The sequence below is a fragment of the Passer domesticus genome, chromosome 4, assembly GCF_036417665.1.
Source record: "Passer domesticus isolate bPasDom1 chromosome 4, bPasDom1.hap1, whole genome shotgun sequence".
NCBI classification, from domain to species: Eukaryota; Metazoa; Chordata; class Aves; order Passeriformes; family Passeridae; genus Passer; species Passer domesticus.
Genome location: NC_087477.1, coordinates 38,034,138 through 38,051,371, shown reverse-complemented (window position 1 = coordinate 38,051,371; position 17,234 = coordinate 38,034,138). Strand labels below are relative to the sequence as shown.

Here is a 17,234-nt window from a genome sequence, read left to right as displayed (position 1 = left end):
GTGCCGCTGCCTCCGTCCCGCGGCTCGGGCGATCCCCGGCGGCGGCGAGGCGCTGCTGCCGGCCGGGAGCTGCTCTCGCCCCGCCGTGCCCAACCCACCGCCCTTTGCTTACAGGTGCTGGCAGCCCGCCTCCGCGGCGATCTTCTTCTTGTAACTGAAACAGGTTTTCTGTTAAAAAATACTAAAATAGCGATTAATGACTCTCTTACCAGAACCTGTGGCTCCTCTGTCGCTGAGTATTGCCTTTTTTTTTGAGGAACGGGACTATCGCCTCTGCTGGGTTTCAGGGTTTCAGTGAAATAAACACATTCAGGTACCACAGAAATTAACAGCAAAGCAGCAGAAGACGCTCTCGTAGTTAGTTTATGTGAGAGTTTTGTTTACAGCAGTAGAGCAATTAGCAAGGATTATTAGCGTTTTCCTATTCAGTCATTTGTTGGGTAGCACCTCCATGCCCACAAAAACAGGTTTTCATGTTTAGTACAAACCACTGAAGCACATCAGTCCCTCGGCACTCCATCAGGGAAACATATCGGGAAGCTTTGTTGTATTCCTCTGCCTTCTCACCCTTGATGGTGGAGAAGGGAATTCAAAGCGATGCTGCACAAAACAAAAACCTTCCCTGAGGATGAGAAAAGGATCTTAGAAAATGGGCTGCTGCAAGTAGAGCTGAAAGTGCCACCGTCACGGAAAAACTCTGCAACTGCACACTTGATGGCTCAAGGGGACTAAATAAGACCCCACTTGCGTTCGTCTTCCGAGCTCTGGAACAGAAACCTCCAGCAGCTTAGACCTTAGGTCACGTAGACATTCACTCACATTTCACGGCCAGTGTGATCTGTTAAACTGAATGTGATCCCAGGAAACAGTAGAAGAGCAGCTGCACTGTTAGCAGCCAGTGACTCCCAAAGGCATCCATTTGTGATACAATCATTATTAGTATTTACTACAGCAAAAAATCTTGGGAGTTGTTTTTTTTTTTAAAGTAATTTCCCTTTACGAAACTAAGAGTTAATTTCTCAACCTTATGTACCTTGTTACATAATTTATATTAAGAGCCACAGAGTTCCCAAAGGTGAAATAAGGATTAAATGGTTAACTATATTAATTCAAGATGTAACATTTGTGGTTTTATCAAGCAAAGGTAATTAGGTTATAGCAACTGGCTTCCTTTTTTTTTAATACTCCTACCACATAGTGATGGCTTTATCAAAGTCATCTTCTTTGGAAAGGAAAAGCAATGTCAGTACTAGGAAACATAATTTAATTTTGGTCATTGTTCAATGCTGTATTTAGTTTTTGTACTTTGTTTTAAAATGTTGATACAGAGCAAAGAAGCACTGATGCTCACAGCAACTTGTGGATGTTAGCTTATGGAGGGGACTGGGAATCAAGGCTTATGTTTTTATATACAGGCAGGAGAATTAAGAGAACATTAGTCACTGCCAAGTTTAAAAAGGTGACTTTGACACTTTGAAAAATCTATCCTAAATTTACCTTTACATCTGTGCAAGTGTCTCATGAGGCAACTCCTGCTTTTCTGGCTAAGCAACATGTTTTGTGTCTTACAGTTCCCACTATAAGTACTCCCTGTTCACTTTAACTTAGATGGGTTTTTTAAAAACGATATCTCAAAATGCATTTTCTTGTAGTTCAGGTCTAAATTAATGTCATATATAACCAACACTTGACAAAGAAAACTCTACATAAAATTATCATTGTATTTATTTGTTCACGGCCGCTGAATACCATACAAATAAAAATTGCTGTGAAACATCGCTGTGGTCACAGACACCATTAAAATGCCTATACAATGGAGTGAAAGGCAAAGTTTTTTGAGTGTAACTGCTAAAACAGGGTCTCAACCTGGAGTATGTTCAAGTGGGACAACTTTTACAATGACTTGCTAGTGCCCAAATTTTTGCCTGTTCCCCTCTCCCCTCCATGCTTACAGTTTAGTTGGTAACAAGAAGTTAAATTATCTAAACCTGCAACTATCTTTGAAGGAGTTTTCTTGTTCTGTGAGGTGCAGATTCATCTCTTCCCTTCTGGTACCTATGTGCTCTGCCAATAAGAAACAGCACTTCAAGGGAGGTGACTTAGGTATGCACAGCATCAGGGTTCTCTTCCTATCAGTCAGACAAGACTGACTCCAGATCCAATAAGAAAATGACTAGGAAAGCAAGGAAATTATTACAGACTTAAGATTTATGTTTCAAGTTATACTCTCAGGGGTATTTTTTAAAGACAAAGCTATTTACTAAAATAAAGCCCTAGGGAGTTCTAGGGAAGCCTGAACCTAAGGGGGAATAAGAGGGACCCTGGTGGTTCCAAGTGGAGAGGAGTCTCATAAGTTTCATTCATCTTGAAATAAACTTTATAAGATAGGACAGAAGGACACAAATAACCTTCTGAATTAAAAAAAAAAGTTTTCCCTGTGCCAAATAGCCAGCCAAGAAGAGAGTCCTAACATGCCTCACCAACTGGATTGTCAGAAATACACGCCTGCAAGAGCAGAGATCTCCACCCTCCACAGGGAGGAACGTGACTGAAGGTGATGTGCATTATATTTCAAATATGTACAGAAAGGAAAGGCACACAGACTAATTACAGGGTGATCACCTTCATTAGCCAGCTATAGAAGTCCAATGACAAATTTGATCAGGGCCCCAATTATAGGATGATGTTCCCACCACTCAAGGAAACAAATATGATCAGATCTAACTTCAGCCATGATTACAGGGAAGCCAGAACCCTTTTCCTCATCCTCTCACTTGTTTTGATCATCACAGTTCTTTGAATACTTCCTATTTTGTTCACAGGTACCTTTCCAGACCTGGTGGGTAATGGAGAGAGAGCAGAAAAAAATCTGATAAGACTTAGAAGTCCCCCAACAATACCAAACCCACAGCAGAAAGTTTGAAATACTCCCTCTAAGGCTGTTCTGTTCTGTTCTATTCTATTCTATTCTATTCTATTCTATTCTATTCTATTCTATTCTATTCTATTCTATTCTATTCTATTCTATTCTATTCTATTCTCCTTCAGTGAGCAGGATTCAGCATACTCCTGGGACAAAATTTTCCAATGCCTCTTACTTGAAAACCAACAGCTACAGGTTTTTCTTTTAAATTTTGCACGCTACGGTTCAAAACAGAAAATGTAATGACATAGAATAAAATTCTGAGATATCTTCCAAAAAACATGTCTGTAGTCAGATTTATCTTGCACCTGGTGATTAAAAGCTATTGCAAAATCTCTCCTCTTCAGCAGCAAATATGAGGTGAGATCTCAAGCCTTGCTTGCAAAACTCCAGGTAAGGTCTTTACAAGTCATTAGTTGACAGCCTGAATTTTCCCAAAAGTCTCAAGACTGAAACCCAAACTCCTATATTTTCATGAAGAGGGGAGCACTTCTGGATATGGTATCAGCAATGTGCCTTTCAGTGTAAAGAAAAGACTTTTTCATCAGGGAAAAATTATGTTCTCTCCTATGGCACAGAACAAAAAACCTCTCTTCAAGGTATAAAAGAAGAGCTCATTGCAAAATATTACCTCTGCCAGTACTAATATAATAATCCTCCTGCTCTAGTAAAGAAAGAGTGAGATGAGACCTATCACCACCCACCACAGAACACAAACAAAAGGTCTGTATTTTTTATAGAGCAGGGGATCATGCCAGTAAGATTTCCTAAATAAACTGCTGGAAGACATGATATCACATGGGAAAATACCTGGACTCCAATTACAGAAAGAAAGTCTTACTCAAGGCAGAAGGGCTTAGAGGTGGAGGCTCATAAATACACTCTTTTTATAGAGTTGCCAGGCTGTCTAAATCATACTGGAGTATTAATTCAATGCAGCACAGACCTGAGACACAATTAAAGGGAGATGGCATAATTTTCAGTTATTGCTTTTTCCTCCCTCTTCTGAGTCTTTTTACTGTGTGTCCCCTTTTATTTAGACTTTCTGATATGCTTCCTCTGGCTTGTAAATATATCTTTGAAGTGGCTGCATGACTGTGGATGGAAGAAGCTGGTGGGATAGTGGGGAGACAGGGCAGAATGTCCCCCCTGGCTGCCACTGCACAGGGAAATCAGCCTAATCTGCCTCGGGAGCCACAGCTCCAGGAAGAAACACACAACAAACATGCCAGAAAGATATGGGTGGAGATCTCCCATTTCGAGTTTCAGTTCTGGAGCCATTCCAGGCCCAGCTTGTGCTCAAGGCATCTGTCATCAGACAGCAGCAGCACGATGGAAAAGTTCAGCTGTTTCCTTTTCCCTGGCTAAACCACAAAGCAGAGCTTTGGCTGTTTCCAGGCTCTGTTCCTTCTGCACCACTCTGCCACAGAGAGAGAGCTCAAGCCTTTAGCTGGACACCTACAGTATTAAAGAGATCACAGAAAGTGGTTTTCCCCACTCAGGCAGCCTTAATGACCTACACTGCACCTGAAAGGCTGATGGCTTAAAATGTGAGAATGAAAGAAATGTGAATTTAATGTCACCACCGCTGGATAGGAAACGACAACTGTTCAGAACAGAGCACAACCCTTGTCGTGAGGGCTCCTCAGTGAAAAGTCTGCCTAAGCATTCCATGCTAGTAACTGAGAGTGGTAATGGCTATGCACAGTTTGACACACACCACTCAAATACACAGAACGTGGAAGCAAGGGGAAAGAGGGGAACTGAAAGAAACACTTCACAGTGCAAGTAACCTGCAAATAGCAGTAGTGACAACAGACTCCTCAAAGTAAACATTCATTATATGAGAGAAAGTAATGCACACCCACAGCAGCACATTCTTTTTGTTAGTCTGCATTAAGTCTTTTCACACTAGTCATGCAAATGACCACCAGAGCTGAGCACAATCTCAAGGAGTCAGAATTATATTCAGTCTAAAAAGTCTGACATCCTGTTTTATGCAAATACTCAGGGATCTGAGTACCCACTACAAGCCCCATTCCTTTCCAGCATATTGTACTCCATCTGCTTGTTCTGCAGCGCATATTTGTCCAAGTGTTTCAAGGGTTTGTGTAGTAATATTCTTGTTTGGGCAACAGTCCTCCCTCCCTTCACGTTGTCTGCCCTATTACTGTTTTAGGCTGAGGAACAAGGGCTGCCAGAAGCACAGCAATGTGTTTGAGAGAAGGCTGACTTCTAAGATATTTTACATTTGATTCACGTAAAATTCACAAGCTGAAGCACATTCCTAGAAGTTCTAACTCCTGCTTCAAGAGATCTTGAAAATGCCTGGACATTTTCCTTTTCTGCAACATGCAGTTTCTACACATACCTACAAGATTTCAGTAACCTCCAGGTCTTTTTTTAAGGAGAGTGCTAAATTTGAAGGAGCTGAAAAAGTCTTTCTCCAGTTTTAGGAAACTGCCACTGAGGAGGGCTGAGAGTTCACAGATTTCTGTTTTGGGGGATTTCTTGGTTGGATGTTTGTTGTTTTGGTTGAGTTTTTTGTTGTTTTTGTTTGGTTTGGGGGTTTTTTTTGTTTGTTTTGTTTTTGTTGTTGTTTGGCTGGTTTATTTGTTTTGGGTTTTTTTGTTTTAAATAAATTTATCCGTGAAGCTAACACAGAACTTAACTTAGTTTTTATAACACAAGCACAGTTGGGTGTTACTGTTTAACCAAGTTCATGGTAACAAGAACTCAGAATGAAAGAGAGTAGAAAAGGGAAAAGGCTGATGATACCCCCCTTCATGTAAATCAGCTCATGTAACACCATTTGTGATAGCTTGCATAGTACCAGGCACTTATGTCAAGTATAATCCTAAGAGGTGGTGTGGAAAGACAAATGAACATTCCATCAGAAATTTAAACACACTGAGAAACGGAAAGCCACAGAAGGCAAATTAAGTGTAAGACCTAAGAAGGTACTAAAGAAAGTATAGAGCAGCTTGCTACCTCCTGTTGTCCTCAGTTCAGGAAGCTACAGACCATACGGAATCTTTCAGAAAGAAGGAAAAATTATAATTTTCTCCACAGGTAATTATATTGCAAAACCATCCATTAGAAGAAATTACTCAGTCTAAGGTCAACAATACTCGGTTACTCTGATAAGCAGAAATGCTGAGAGGGTGTTACATAGCAGCTGATCTCTAAGTGCGTCAGGTAGAGATGCACCTCAGGGTAGGACAGCTTACACAGGAGGGATTTCTCATGTTTCACCCCGACCATCAGATACCAGTCACTCTTAAAGGAGACAGGATACTGGAGCAGCTTCCAGAGCCCTCCTCACGCGCTGCTTTTCCCAGGGCTGCGCTGCTCCTGCAGAACCGACCCCGCTGCACTGCTGGAGATGCCAGAGGCTGCGTTGCACAGGCAGTTTCCACTCGTCTTCCAGGAACTTAAAAAGTTTCAAAACATCTTTGGAAGGCTGAAAGATTTCATGCTTGCTCTTCAAGAATAAACTACACTTTCAGGTACACGGTTTTGGTAATTCAAAATTACAGCTTGGATGAGGGAAAAAGGAAAACTTGCCAACGCAAATGGCTTTTTATTTTGAATGAACATATAAGGCACTGTGAAATACAATCAGATTGTAAGAAATGCCTAAACACATTGAATGAAATGCCCTATCATCTGGATACGGAAGCAGCAATCTTTCAGAAGCTCTGCATGTGCTCAGTAAGCTGGATGAGGACATGCCAGTGATTCCAGTTTTACTTCTGCCCTCTCCTAAGCTCTGCTTCAGATAATGAAGGCATCATATTCTGCTGCCGAAAAGAGCAGAAAGAATTCCCTAGTTACAGATGACTTCTGCATATTTTATTCTTTTTATTTTTTCCTTCAGCATTAGGTAATCAGGTAATTTTTAGTAGTATTTTGTATACATGGAAGCTGATACTTAAAGCCTGCAGAACTTTTTGAAAGCATTGTATCTACAGAAGTTATTAATAGAAGAAAGTATTTTCCTAAATATTACTTTTTCCACCCAAATGATGATCTAACATGAGATAATTTGTAAATTTTTAAAACATATTTTCAAACAATATGAGAATAACATTTCCTATGGTTAGCAGATTACCAAGATGGCTATTTATCACCAACAATTTCTCATACTTAAGGATTCTTATGCCAATAAACACTTAACTCAAGAATCCCCCAAGGCCTCAGTGTCTTACAAGTGGAAAATTTCTACTCACATTGATAAAAGTATTATACTGCTTGCTAACCAAACAGTACTTCCTTCTAACACTCTTGACCTTTGTAAAATTGACACTTTTCTTTTAATGGTAGCATGATTAAGGGTCTAGTTGGAGATCTGTATTTGATGATGCTTCTAGGACAGTGTTAACATCTGAAAAAATCAAATAAAAGCCTCAAATGTAGCTTTAAGTAAATATAAACCAGAAAATCATAAAGGTAAACAGGTGCAAGAAAATGTAGTTTTAATCCTTTCTCCTTTAAAAAAAATTAATAGGTTGTGAAATACATCCAGGAGTTCTGCCACCTCCCAAATTTACCTTCTGTAGAAGCATGCACAGACTAAAATCCTGTGCATGACTGGTACTCCTAATTAGGCAGCTCCTTTTGCTAAGGTTTGCCAAAGGAAAGTAAGAAGAAACTTCGTGTAATATTATAATAGTTACATTTTCCTAGTTATCAAAACTGCAAAGGAAAAAATATCAAAGGCCCTGCAAGTGGATTGAAGCATAAAATGAAGAAAGATCTATTATGTAGTTATTTGAATTGTCGTTGTTGTAATAATAATATTTTACATGATGCTAATCATTGAGAATTCTCTTGATACACTCCAAGAAGTAGAAATACCTTTGGATTTTTCCATGGACAGGAATCATCAATATCTTGTGAGGAAAAACAAAATGTTCTCAAAAGAGACTTCAATCCCAGCTATTTGCAAAAGTTGTAACCACACTTTTCTGGATTCCTGAATTTGAATATAACATAACATCAGTTTAAGTAAAGACATGCAAGACTGCTAGAAATGGTTTTCTTTTTTTTTTTTTAATTCTAGAGGCTGAGAGGTAAAGATATTGCAACAATAAATCATTACAGTTTGCCCATTTCCTTTAAAATTCCCAACACAAGTCTACCAAAGATGCTGGTATGCTAAAAATCAGAAGTATCTCTGATTCTAATTATATTCTACCTCCTTTATGAAAATCTGAGGTGCAATAAAGCATGTAAAACCCTCCCATGCTTTTTTAGAACTGAATGAACTACCAGAATCTACTATATAAAAATTTAACATGTGTTAAAATATGAAAAACTCCTTTTAAATAAAACATAGTTTAAGTAATTTTTACATAGTAACAGACACATATTTGGGATATTGCATAAATTCATGAGGAGAGGTCTCCTAAGCCTCAGACCTCCCCGCTCCCCACAGTGGCTACTGAATTTCTGCAGGGTTACATCCTGCCTGCAGAGACAAGTACACTCCAAAATTCCAACTGCAGAAATCAGTGACTGAAGTTTTAATTAGTACCTCATTTATCCGCTTGTGTCCCATACCTTGAAACTTCATCATAAAATTCTTCAAAGCTACCTGGTGTGAAAACACTTGACTCCACATTTAGTATTACTGAAGAGCTCTTGATCTCAGGATTACTGACAACCGATTCTGGCTTTTTACAAACACCAGCCATGACAAAACTATCTTTTCAGTATCTGACACAATTTACAGAAAGCCAAGGCAAAACAAAATTACCTGCCCCAGTCATCTTTCCTTCACTGCCATGAGAAGCTCCACACCAAGATTAATAAATAGGTTTATTTCTAATAAGCTAAAGAACAAAATAAACAACTGAGTTCAATCATGCTTCTCAGGGAGCTGCATCACACATTTGCACATCACATCCTACCATTGTAAGAGCTTCACGGGCTCTAATTTCTCCCACAAGAACTTCCATACTTCTTCCTCGGTAAAAGACATACAAGATGTTGCATGTGCAACAAAGACATGAAAGGGATCCCCACTATCAGTATTTAAAATACTGAACATTTGAATTGATCACCTAAAGACTTACTTGGCTGGGGCTGGGAAACATCCTCCCAGTGAAGTCTTACATTTCTAATGAAACAGACATGCTTTATATTATGCAGTGTGGAAGACACTTAGGGAAAAGTTCAGTTCCTAGAACGGCTAGAAAGCTATTTTGGACAGTTCAGCACTTTATTTAAGCAGATACAAAAGTGTGTCTTTTATCTCTTTTCCCAAGCCTTACTTAAGTAGGCAACAAGCTTGTTGAGCTTCACGTCCTTGGTGGGGTTAATCTTCAATCTGTATCTTAGTGGCGTGATCCAAGCCATTGCAAGAGAAACTGTCTTTTAGATCACAGAATGCTGAGTTGGAAGGGACCAGGGCTTATCTGGTCTGACACCCCTTCTCAAGCAGGCTCATCCCAAGACACATGGCACAGGATTGCATCCAGATGACTTTTGAATTATCTTCAGTGAGGGAGACTCCACAGCTGCTCTGGGCAATCTGTTCCAGTGCTCAGTCACCTACACAGTAAAGAAATTCTTCCTCATGCTCAGGTGGAACTTTCTGCACATCAGCTTCTGCCTGTTGCCTCTTGTCCTATTGCTGGTGTCACTGAGCAGAGCCTGGCTCCATCCCCTCGACACCCTCCCTCCAGATGCTTATAAACTCTGAGGTCCCCTCTCTGTTGTCTCTTCTCAAGGCTGAACAGACCCAGCTCCCTCAGCCTTTCCTTCTGAGAGATGCTCCAGTCCCCTCATTGCCCTTGTGGCCTCTGCTGGACCCACCCCAGGAGCTCCAGGTCCCTCTTGTGCTGAGGAGCCCAGAACTGGACACAGCACTCCAGATGTGCCTCACCAGTGCTCAGCAGAGGGGCAGGATCACATCCCTTGACCAGCTGGCAATGCTCTTCTCAATGCACCCCAGGACACCATTGGCCTTCTTGGCCACGAGGGCACTGCAGGCTTATGGAAGGCTTGCTCTCCAACAGGACCACCAGGTCCTTCTCAGAGAGATACTCTGGCCATGCCTACAGATACGCTATTGATCAAAAGACTAAAATCAGTCCCCTGAATCCTGAGATGTTTCCAATTCAAGATATTTCCATGTGACTGTCTTGTTAAAATTTAAACCAAAATTCAGTCAGAATGGAGATGTGCTCTATAATTAATAAAAAAATAACTATATTCTCTGTGTTGTGTAATAATTTTACTGAACAAATAGCTCTAAAGATGTACTTTTCATAATTTTTATATACAAAAACTATACTAGAAGAATAAAGCTTTAAGAAATGATTTTACAGAATATGTTGCAATTAATCACGGCATAACATGTTCCCAGATACCAACACCAAACTCATAAATCAGAAGCATCTTCATGGAGCATTTGAAATGTTAACATGCTCTTCTCATCTTCGCAAATACAAACAATTTTTAAGATGCCCCACTCTTCAGCAGCACTTAGCTTTCACCCAATGCACATTACTTTACAAACAAGTACTGAAATCCTGAAGGTCTGATTTCGGGACAACATTCAGCATTGCCTCAGATGTTTATTACATGATAAATTAATTTACTAAATGGAAAGTTTCTCTTATGTAATTCTTTGGGTAACTTAAACACATTTAGTTGAGGACAACACACAAATATAAGGTATCTTCTCCAAACAATGAGTTTGTGCTAACATGCAGAGTAACACTACTGGCGCAATTTAACGGTTGTAGCTTTTAAAGCATTTGCAAACCATAGCTAGTACATTTTCTCCTTGAATATTTGATCCAGGGGCTATAGCAGTTAAAATACAATGTTAGCATTTTCAAGGCTACATTAAATTAAAATGTAATCATACTAATAATAATTTACTTTTTTGTACCTAATTATTACATTGTAGTCACATTTCATTAAACCAAACAGATAAAGGTCAGGAAACTAATTTTGATTGATTGTGCTTTATGAATTAATTCTAATGTGTCTCTAAAAAAAAGGCCAAAGAAAACCATCCCAAATTAACCAAACTGAAAAAATCTGTCATTAATCTACCAAAAAGCCCAAACCCTTGAGTTACCAAAACATTAGCAAGAATAAAGTTTCTGAAATACGCAAGTGTGATTACATTTTGAATTTCGTTATTTACTTTACTTTCACTGGTGTAATGTAATTAATTTTTACATCCCTTCTTGTTTTTCTTTAGATCACAGCAGAATTCACATCTTCAAGTGTGAGTGATTACCCATGCTTACTCTAAATGGCAGACAACACAAGTTACAGAAAGCTGGACCAAGACTACAGTAGTTAAAAAATGCAAAGTAAGATTAACAAATATGCCTTCTTTAGGATAATACATAAAAAGGGGTTTAGGAACTCTGTGTCAAAACTTGTTTCAGATTATGTGGTGTTTTCTCCTCCCTTCCACAGGTCTGTGAAATAAGGTGGTAAACATGTTTTATTCAATATTCAGTTCGGTAAGAGTTTAGCTGGAAAATGATTATAGTTGCATAAATATAAAACCACATGATAAAGCAAAATATTTTAATTAGTAAGCCAATCATAAATAAATTCACCTAAAATTAACAGAAGCAGCAGCTATATTCCTTCTACATTGATACTTTTATCATGTTTTAATAGTCAACTTCATTGTCTAGCCTGGGACAAAACAATTCATCATCATCGAGCACTCAACAATTCTGCACAATGAGCTAGGTCTTTTTTTTAGTTACATTTTTTACATTTTCTTTACAAATGTAATAGCTATGTACATTATATATTTTATTTCTACAATTGATTTACTTTACTGAAACTCTACAACTTTCACAGGGAATTTGCTGAAGTCTTTAGCAAGTATGAACCATTCCTTTTAAAAAGAAATTCATATAAACAACCAACATACATCACTGCCCTTTGACATCTCTGTTAAGGATTTGGATCTGGAAGGGCTACTATAACAAATGTAAGAAAAAAGGCTTTACCTAATTGTACATTTTGTTAAGAAATATCATCCCACATAGCTACATAAATTCACCAGCTTGCAATAAACAGAGCACCATACCGCTGCACAACTGGAAACGTGTACAAACCAATTTTAAAGTTTACTAGTGAAACAGCTTCATCACTCGTAGCACTTTTAGACTGAAGGAAATCTGCAAAATTCTTTTGGAAATGTATACTCCTTTAGCTGTAAAGCTTCCAAAACAGTGCTGGTCACTGTGTATTGTGAAGAACAAGCATCCACTTCTGTAACTTCCCATATGGTTCTCTTGGCCCATGCTTTTGTCTGAAGTCAGACTTTTTCCTCTACCTCTTCCTTGGTCACTTACAAATCTGCTGCTGAATATTAAGTAGGAATTCATAATACGAGAAAGCTGCTTCTGTCCGATCCTCAATTAAATGCTGAAAAAAATCTGTTTTGGCAGGGTTCTCATCTCTGAAAGAAGAAGAGAAAATATTGAACAAAATCAAACTTTGAGCAAAAAATCCAATAAAAATTCAGAGGGATGAGTTCTAATAAATTGCTTACTGTCATTTGGAATATAAATTCAGTCCAAAGATATTACAATTGCAAATAATCCAAAGTCTAGAAAAATACTTGAAGCTTGCAATACACTATCAAACAACAGCATCTTTTAAAGTATATAAAATGACAGAAAAGCAAGTGAAATACAGCACTTAGAATATCTTGTAGAAACACAACAAAGGAAATGTAAAAATCCTTTTGTTTTTGAAGATAACAAATATGCTGGTGGCAATGAAAACAATGCAAAAAACTACATCTCTGTTTACATGTAATCTCAATCCCCTCCCAGACTTTCTTACTTGGCAACCGAATAGAAAAGGTAACATGATAAAGTTTTTCAGTAAGAAATACATACAATTATTAAACCATCTACAGACTACTAACTTTACTTGAATCTTTTTTGTACGCATACAATAAAATTACAAAAGCTATACTAGAAACTAACCTGGTTAACACCACTGATCATAAGGACATCCACTGAGGTTTAGTACATTCATAATAAATATATGCAAGTAATTCCTACCCAAAAAATGATGACCAACTGAATTTGCACTAGATTCAAAGAAAACCTTTGTCACTAGACAGTTTTATAAACAGAACTTTATCAGCTGGGAAGGTGATATTATTCAGTTTCTTCCAAGACAGATATACTCACTTTTCATCAGTCTGAATTAGAAATTGTAAATACAAGTTGCTAGTAACAATTCAGTGCATAACAGAAATACTTACTTTATTACTTGAAGAACTGGACTTAAAGGTCTACTATCTCTAAGCCAAGATATAAAAGATCGTGTCCTTTCTGAAGAAGGTGCATCCACCTCAGGAAGCTGTGTCTGGTTGAAGGTAATTGAAAGAAACCATCACCTTTTATTATTGAAACTCTTTAAAAAAACAGATCCTGTAAAAGCTGTAACATAACTCAAGCCACAATCTCCGTTAAGAAATTGCTAACTGTGGATTTACACACACAGATGTTTTTCTTCAGCTTAAATTACAATACTTCATAATATCTGTGGTGCATTGCTGTCTAGGAAGGAGTACATCTTTAAAATTCTGTTTTAAGTGCAAAAGATTTTAGACAGCAAAGTCATCTTTCCAAAATGCTGCTTTTGCGGTCTTCTTGCCTGTATCTTCTTCTGTCAATCAAGTTTCTACACATTGCACTTTGCATCACCAAAGCAACAAGAAGTAAAATTTGAATTTTATGTAAATATCAATGGAAAGATGCTACTGGACTATTTGTCTAGGGAATAAGCTGAAAAAAACAGATTTAAAAGGGTTGAGCAATTCACTGAGCTAAATGTATCACATCTTCAGCCAATATGATACTTAAAGGCAATTAACATGACGTGAAGGAATTTATTTCAGTCACAGCAGTTCCACTGCTACCTTTGCAGAATGAGGGCATAATTTAAAAGCAAAGATAATTTTATGTAATTTTTTTGTCTCATTTTCATTATAATCCATGCTATATAACCATTAAAAAATTATCATACTTCCTTTATCTAAGTTCTTCCTGAGCCACCAGCTGGTCATAGCGGCCAGTTCTAAATTGCTAATACATGCAAAATACAAAACTCTGAACATTGCAGTCTAGTTTTATAGTAGTCTTATAGCTTACCACTCTTAACCTGTTCTTGTCACTTTGCTTCTTGATAATATGCACCCGTAAGCAGAAAATATCTACCTATGTGTTTCTATGCTATCATTTTTTGGTACTATTTGGATATTGCCATTTGATTTGGAACTTTCCTAGTGTCTTAAAAGTGTCCATCCTTGTTGATATTATGGAATCATTACTTACTGAAGAGGAGACTTCTCTTTAATTGCTGCTTTGTTTCACACAGTAGATTATAGGTACAGGTTATAACATAAAAACCCCTCCACCAAAACACACATCCAAGGGTCTCTGATGTTCTAACAGTTGAAAGTTTCTCTTTTTAACATTGAGTCAAGGCTTGGAAGCTGAGTAAAACTTAACTCTTACTGTTACTTTACACGTCTGTTGTGTCATACCACAGATTTGGTATCTTACACCAGATTCAGAGAACATAAGGCTTCTGAAAACTATGTTATCAATGAAGTAACTCTAATCTAATCTTAACCATTAACACACCTGAATAGATAATTTTTGTATTCATCCTGTGAAATTACTTCCAATTCTTGTGAATGCACATGTACTTCCATTAAAATAATAAAAGCAGTTATGTTATAGAGCAACTGTTTGGCATTTCACAAATGATGAAATTTATATGTTTACATTCTTTCTTTGAAAACATCTGACAATGTCTATCTGGCTCCCATAAAGCTGACAAGAGGTTAGAAGGTACCTAATTAGGAAAAAACCCAACCTAACTCAGTTACATAATTAAAAACTAAAAATGAAGAAATAAATAGATTCAATGCACATTCCAAGTGTAAGCAGTTTACAGCTCAGCTCATTAAAATACCTACCATTTTCTGTGGCACTGATGCATAATTCGGGTACCCAAGGACATCTTTAATGAAGTTGTTATCACAGTTTTTTCCAATCCAAAGGTAAAAAATCTGTAAGATATCAGAATCAGTTTTAGAAAAGGCCCTGCATACATTTTAGAGAAACAGGCAAGTGGTGATGCAATAGGAATAATCCCAGAATAGTAGCTTCCATGCAAATTAATCACTCGAATGTTCCAGTTCCAATTCATACATACATGTCTATATTCATGAGTAAGTGTGTAAATAATCAGTACATTGGTGACACTTAGAGTAATGTCATTAAATATAAGAAAAAAATATAGCTAGAATTCAAATACTGAAAGAATGAGGTTGCAGGACACATTTATAATGGAACAGTTAATGCAGTAACTTCCCATGTTATCTCCTTAAATGAAACCCCTCAAATTATCTGAAGTCACACCATCCTGTTGGTTACTGCACACTGGCTTCCCAATCTGAACAAGTTGTAGCAAAGCACCAATTATCAAAGCTTATTGTAATAATTATTTCAGAAATCTGGAGACAAAAGCTGGTTTTACATTCACAGTCAGCCATGAAGTGATTCAAAGTTAAAAGCACCTCCTAGACTGCCACTGGAGTAGGATAATGCTTTATTCAATTGACTGTGATTTAGTGCAATTTCTACAAATATCTTAAACTCTATCTACAGATTTTGTTCAGTCTCCATATTCCTTTCATTTGCAACTCTTACGTAACACAGGCCACAAATCATAAGCCCGCTCTCTGTGTGTATCTCTGTTCCTGCATCAGGTGTTTTGTTAAATCCTCTAGCATGTGCAATTTAATAGCCATTAAAAGAAATTATGGAAAATAAAAATACATTAATTCCATAAAAACATCTTGATGTGAACTGTTGGTATATTTTGACCAGTCTTGCATAAAAAAAATCAACCTCTATAGCCTCAAAGATAGTTCTCAGATCAAAATATGAAAGCTTTTCACTGGAACACAAATTACTGTCAGGTTACCTGGAATGCTGATTCACAACACTGCTATTGCTGAGAGTTTACTCAACTCTCAGCAATAGCAGTGTTATAGTTATTAAAACTATAGGTTTTAATAACACAGCAGGCACTGCTTTTTGGTTTTCTTTTTCTCTTTATAATTTTTTTAAAAAGCATGTGTAAAAATTTAACTTACTGAACCACAATCCATAAGAAAAGCTCCTTCTCTTGTCAACTTCTCTGCAGACAACTTCTGAAGGGGTGGCTGAGGAACAACTCTGTCATTTACATGTATTGTACTCTGTAAGAAAAACCAAATACTCAGTAACTCTAGAATTTAACCTTAAAGGTAAAACAAAACAGGAAAAACACTGATAATCTCTAGTAAAATTCTCAGGATTCTCATAGAACAAAATACTATCTTAAGCCTAAAATGATTATGTACATCAAACAGTTCTAGAATGTTACTTATTCTAAAGGCTACTTTAATACCTAAAACATAATAATTCAAATAAATTTAAAATTCTGTAACATTTTTGATGCTACAGATGTCAAAATTTCAAAATAATTACTACTGTTGATACTTAAGTTTTCTACAAACAATCTGTTTTTTTCCATTGCATTGAATTTCACTAGGAATGTGTAAGAGCAGAAAACCATCAAATTCTCTCCCTGTAAGGAAGGGTTCCATATATTACTGTATTCAATTAACAGCAAGTCCTTGATTTAAGATCCTGAATGAAGTGATCCTTGGGTTTGTCCACAGAGTCCTATGACTGATATGGTTAAAGAATCTGGCTGTTTGGACTAACATTATTAAAAAATACCCTGCCTTTCTCCCCAGCAATAAACAAACAAAAACAACAATAAAAAGAACCCCAGGGACACAATCCCCCAGTATTTTCATATTAAAGTTGCTTCCTCCTCCAATACAAAAACAGGCCAGGTATCTCAAGAACCTCTGAAGCATTCTGCAAATAATATAGGGGGAAAATACTTTACTGATTAAACACATGCCCATGTAATATAAGATTATTTAAAAAATTTCACATGATAATGCCGTAGATTAGCAGCTTTTGGGGATTTAGACACAGTTATGAAAATCAAGCCACTAAATTCTACTTGAGGAGCTTCCAGGCACAAGAATCAAGTGTTAGGAGAAAATAAAACTAGCAAAAAACATTTAAAAGGAATTCTGTAATATTTTTTAAAATTTAAAAAAAAAAATTAAAATTTAAATTTTAAATTTAGTTTTAAAACTTTTTTTAAAATTAAAATTTTACAGATTTTTTAAAGAAACAAGACAGTGAAGAGCAGCCTTTGT

The 17,234-nt window shown here is 37.2% G+C and overlaps 1 protein-coding gene across 2 annotated transcripts in view; it reads right to left on the bottom strand.

Annotated features, from left to right (window-relative positions):
• Positions 1-11,470: 11,470 nt before the first annotated feature.
• The window catches only part of SEC24B (SEC24 homolog B, COPII coat complex component), a 43,517-nt gene continuing 37,753 nt past the window's right edge, over positions 11,471-17,234 (bottom strand). For both annotated transcript variants that reach the window (XM_064417190.1, XM_064417189.1), the window contains 4 exons: positions 16,107-16,211; positions 14,922-15,014; positions 13,197-13,300; positions 11,471-12,377 (listed from right to left, as the gene is read on the bottom strand). In XM_064417190.1, the coding sequence (XP_064273260.1) occupies positions 12,263-12,377; positions 13,197-13,300; positions 14,922-15,014; positions 16,107-16,211 (417 nt within the window). In that variant the 3' untranslated portion in view covers positions 11,471-12,262. The remainder of the gene's footprint in view (positions 12,378-13,196; positions 13,301-14,921; positions 15,015-16,106; positions 16,212-17,234) is intronic.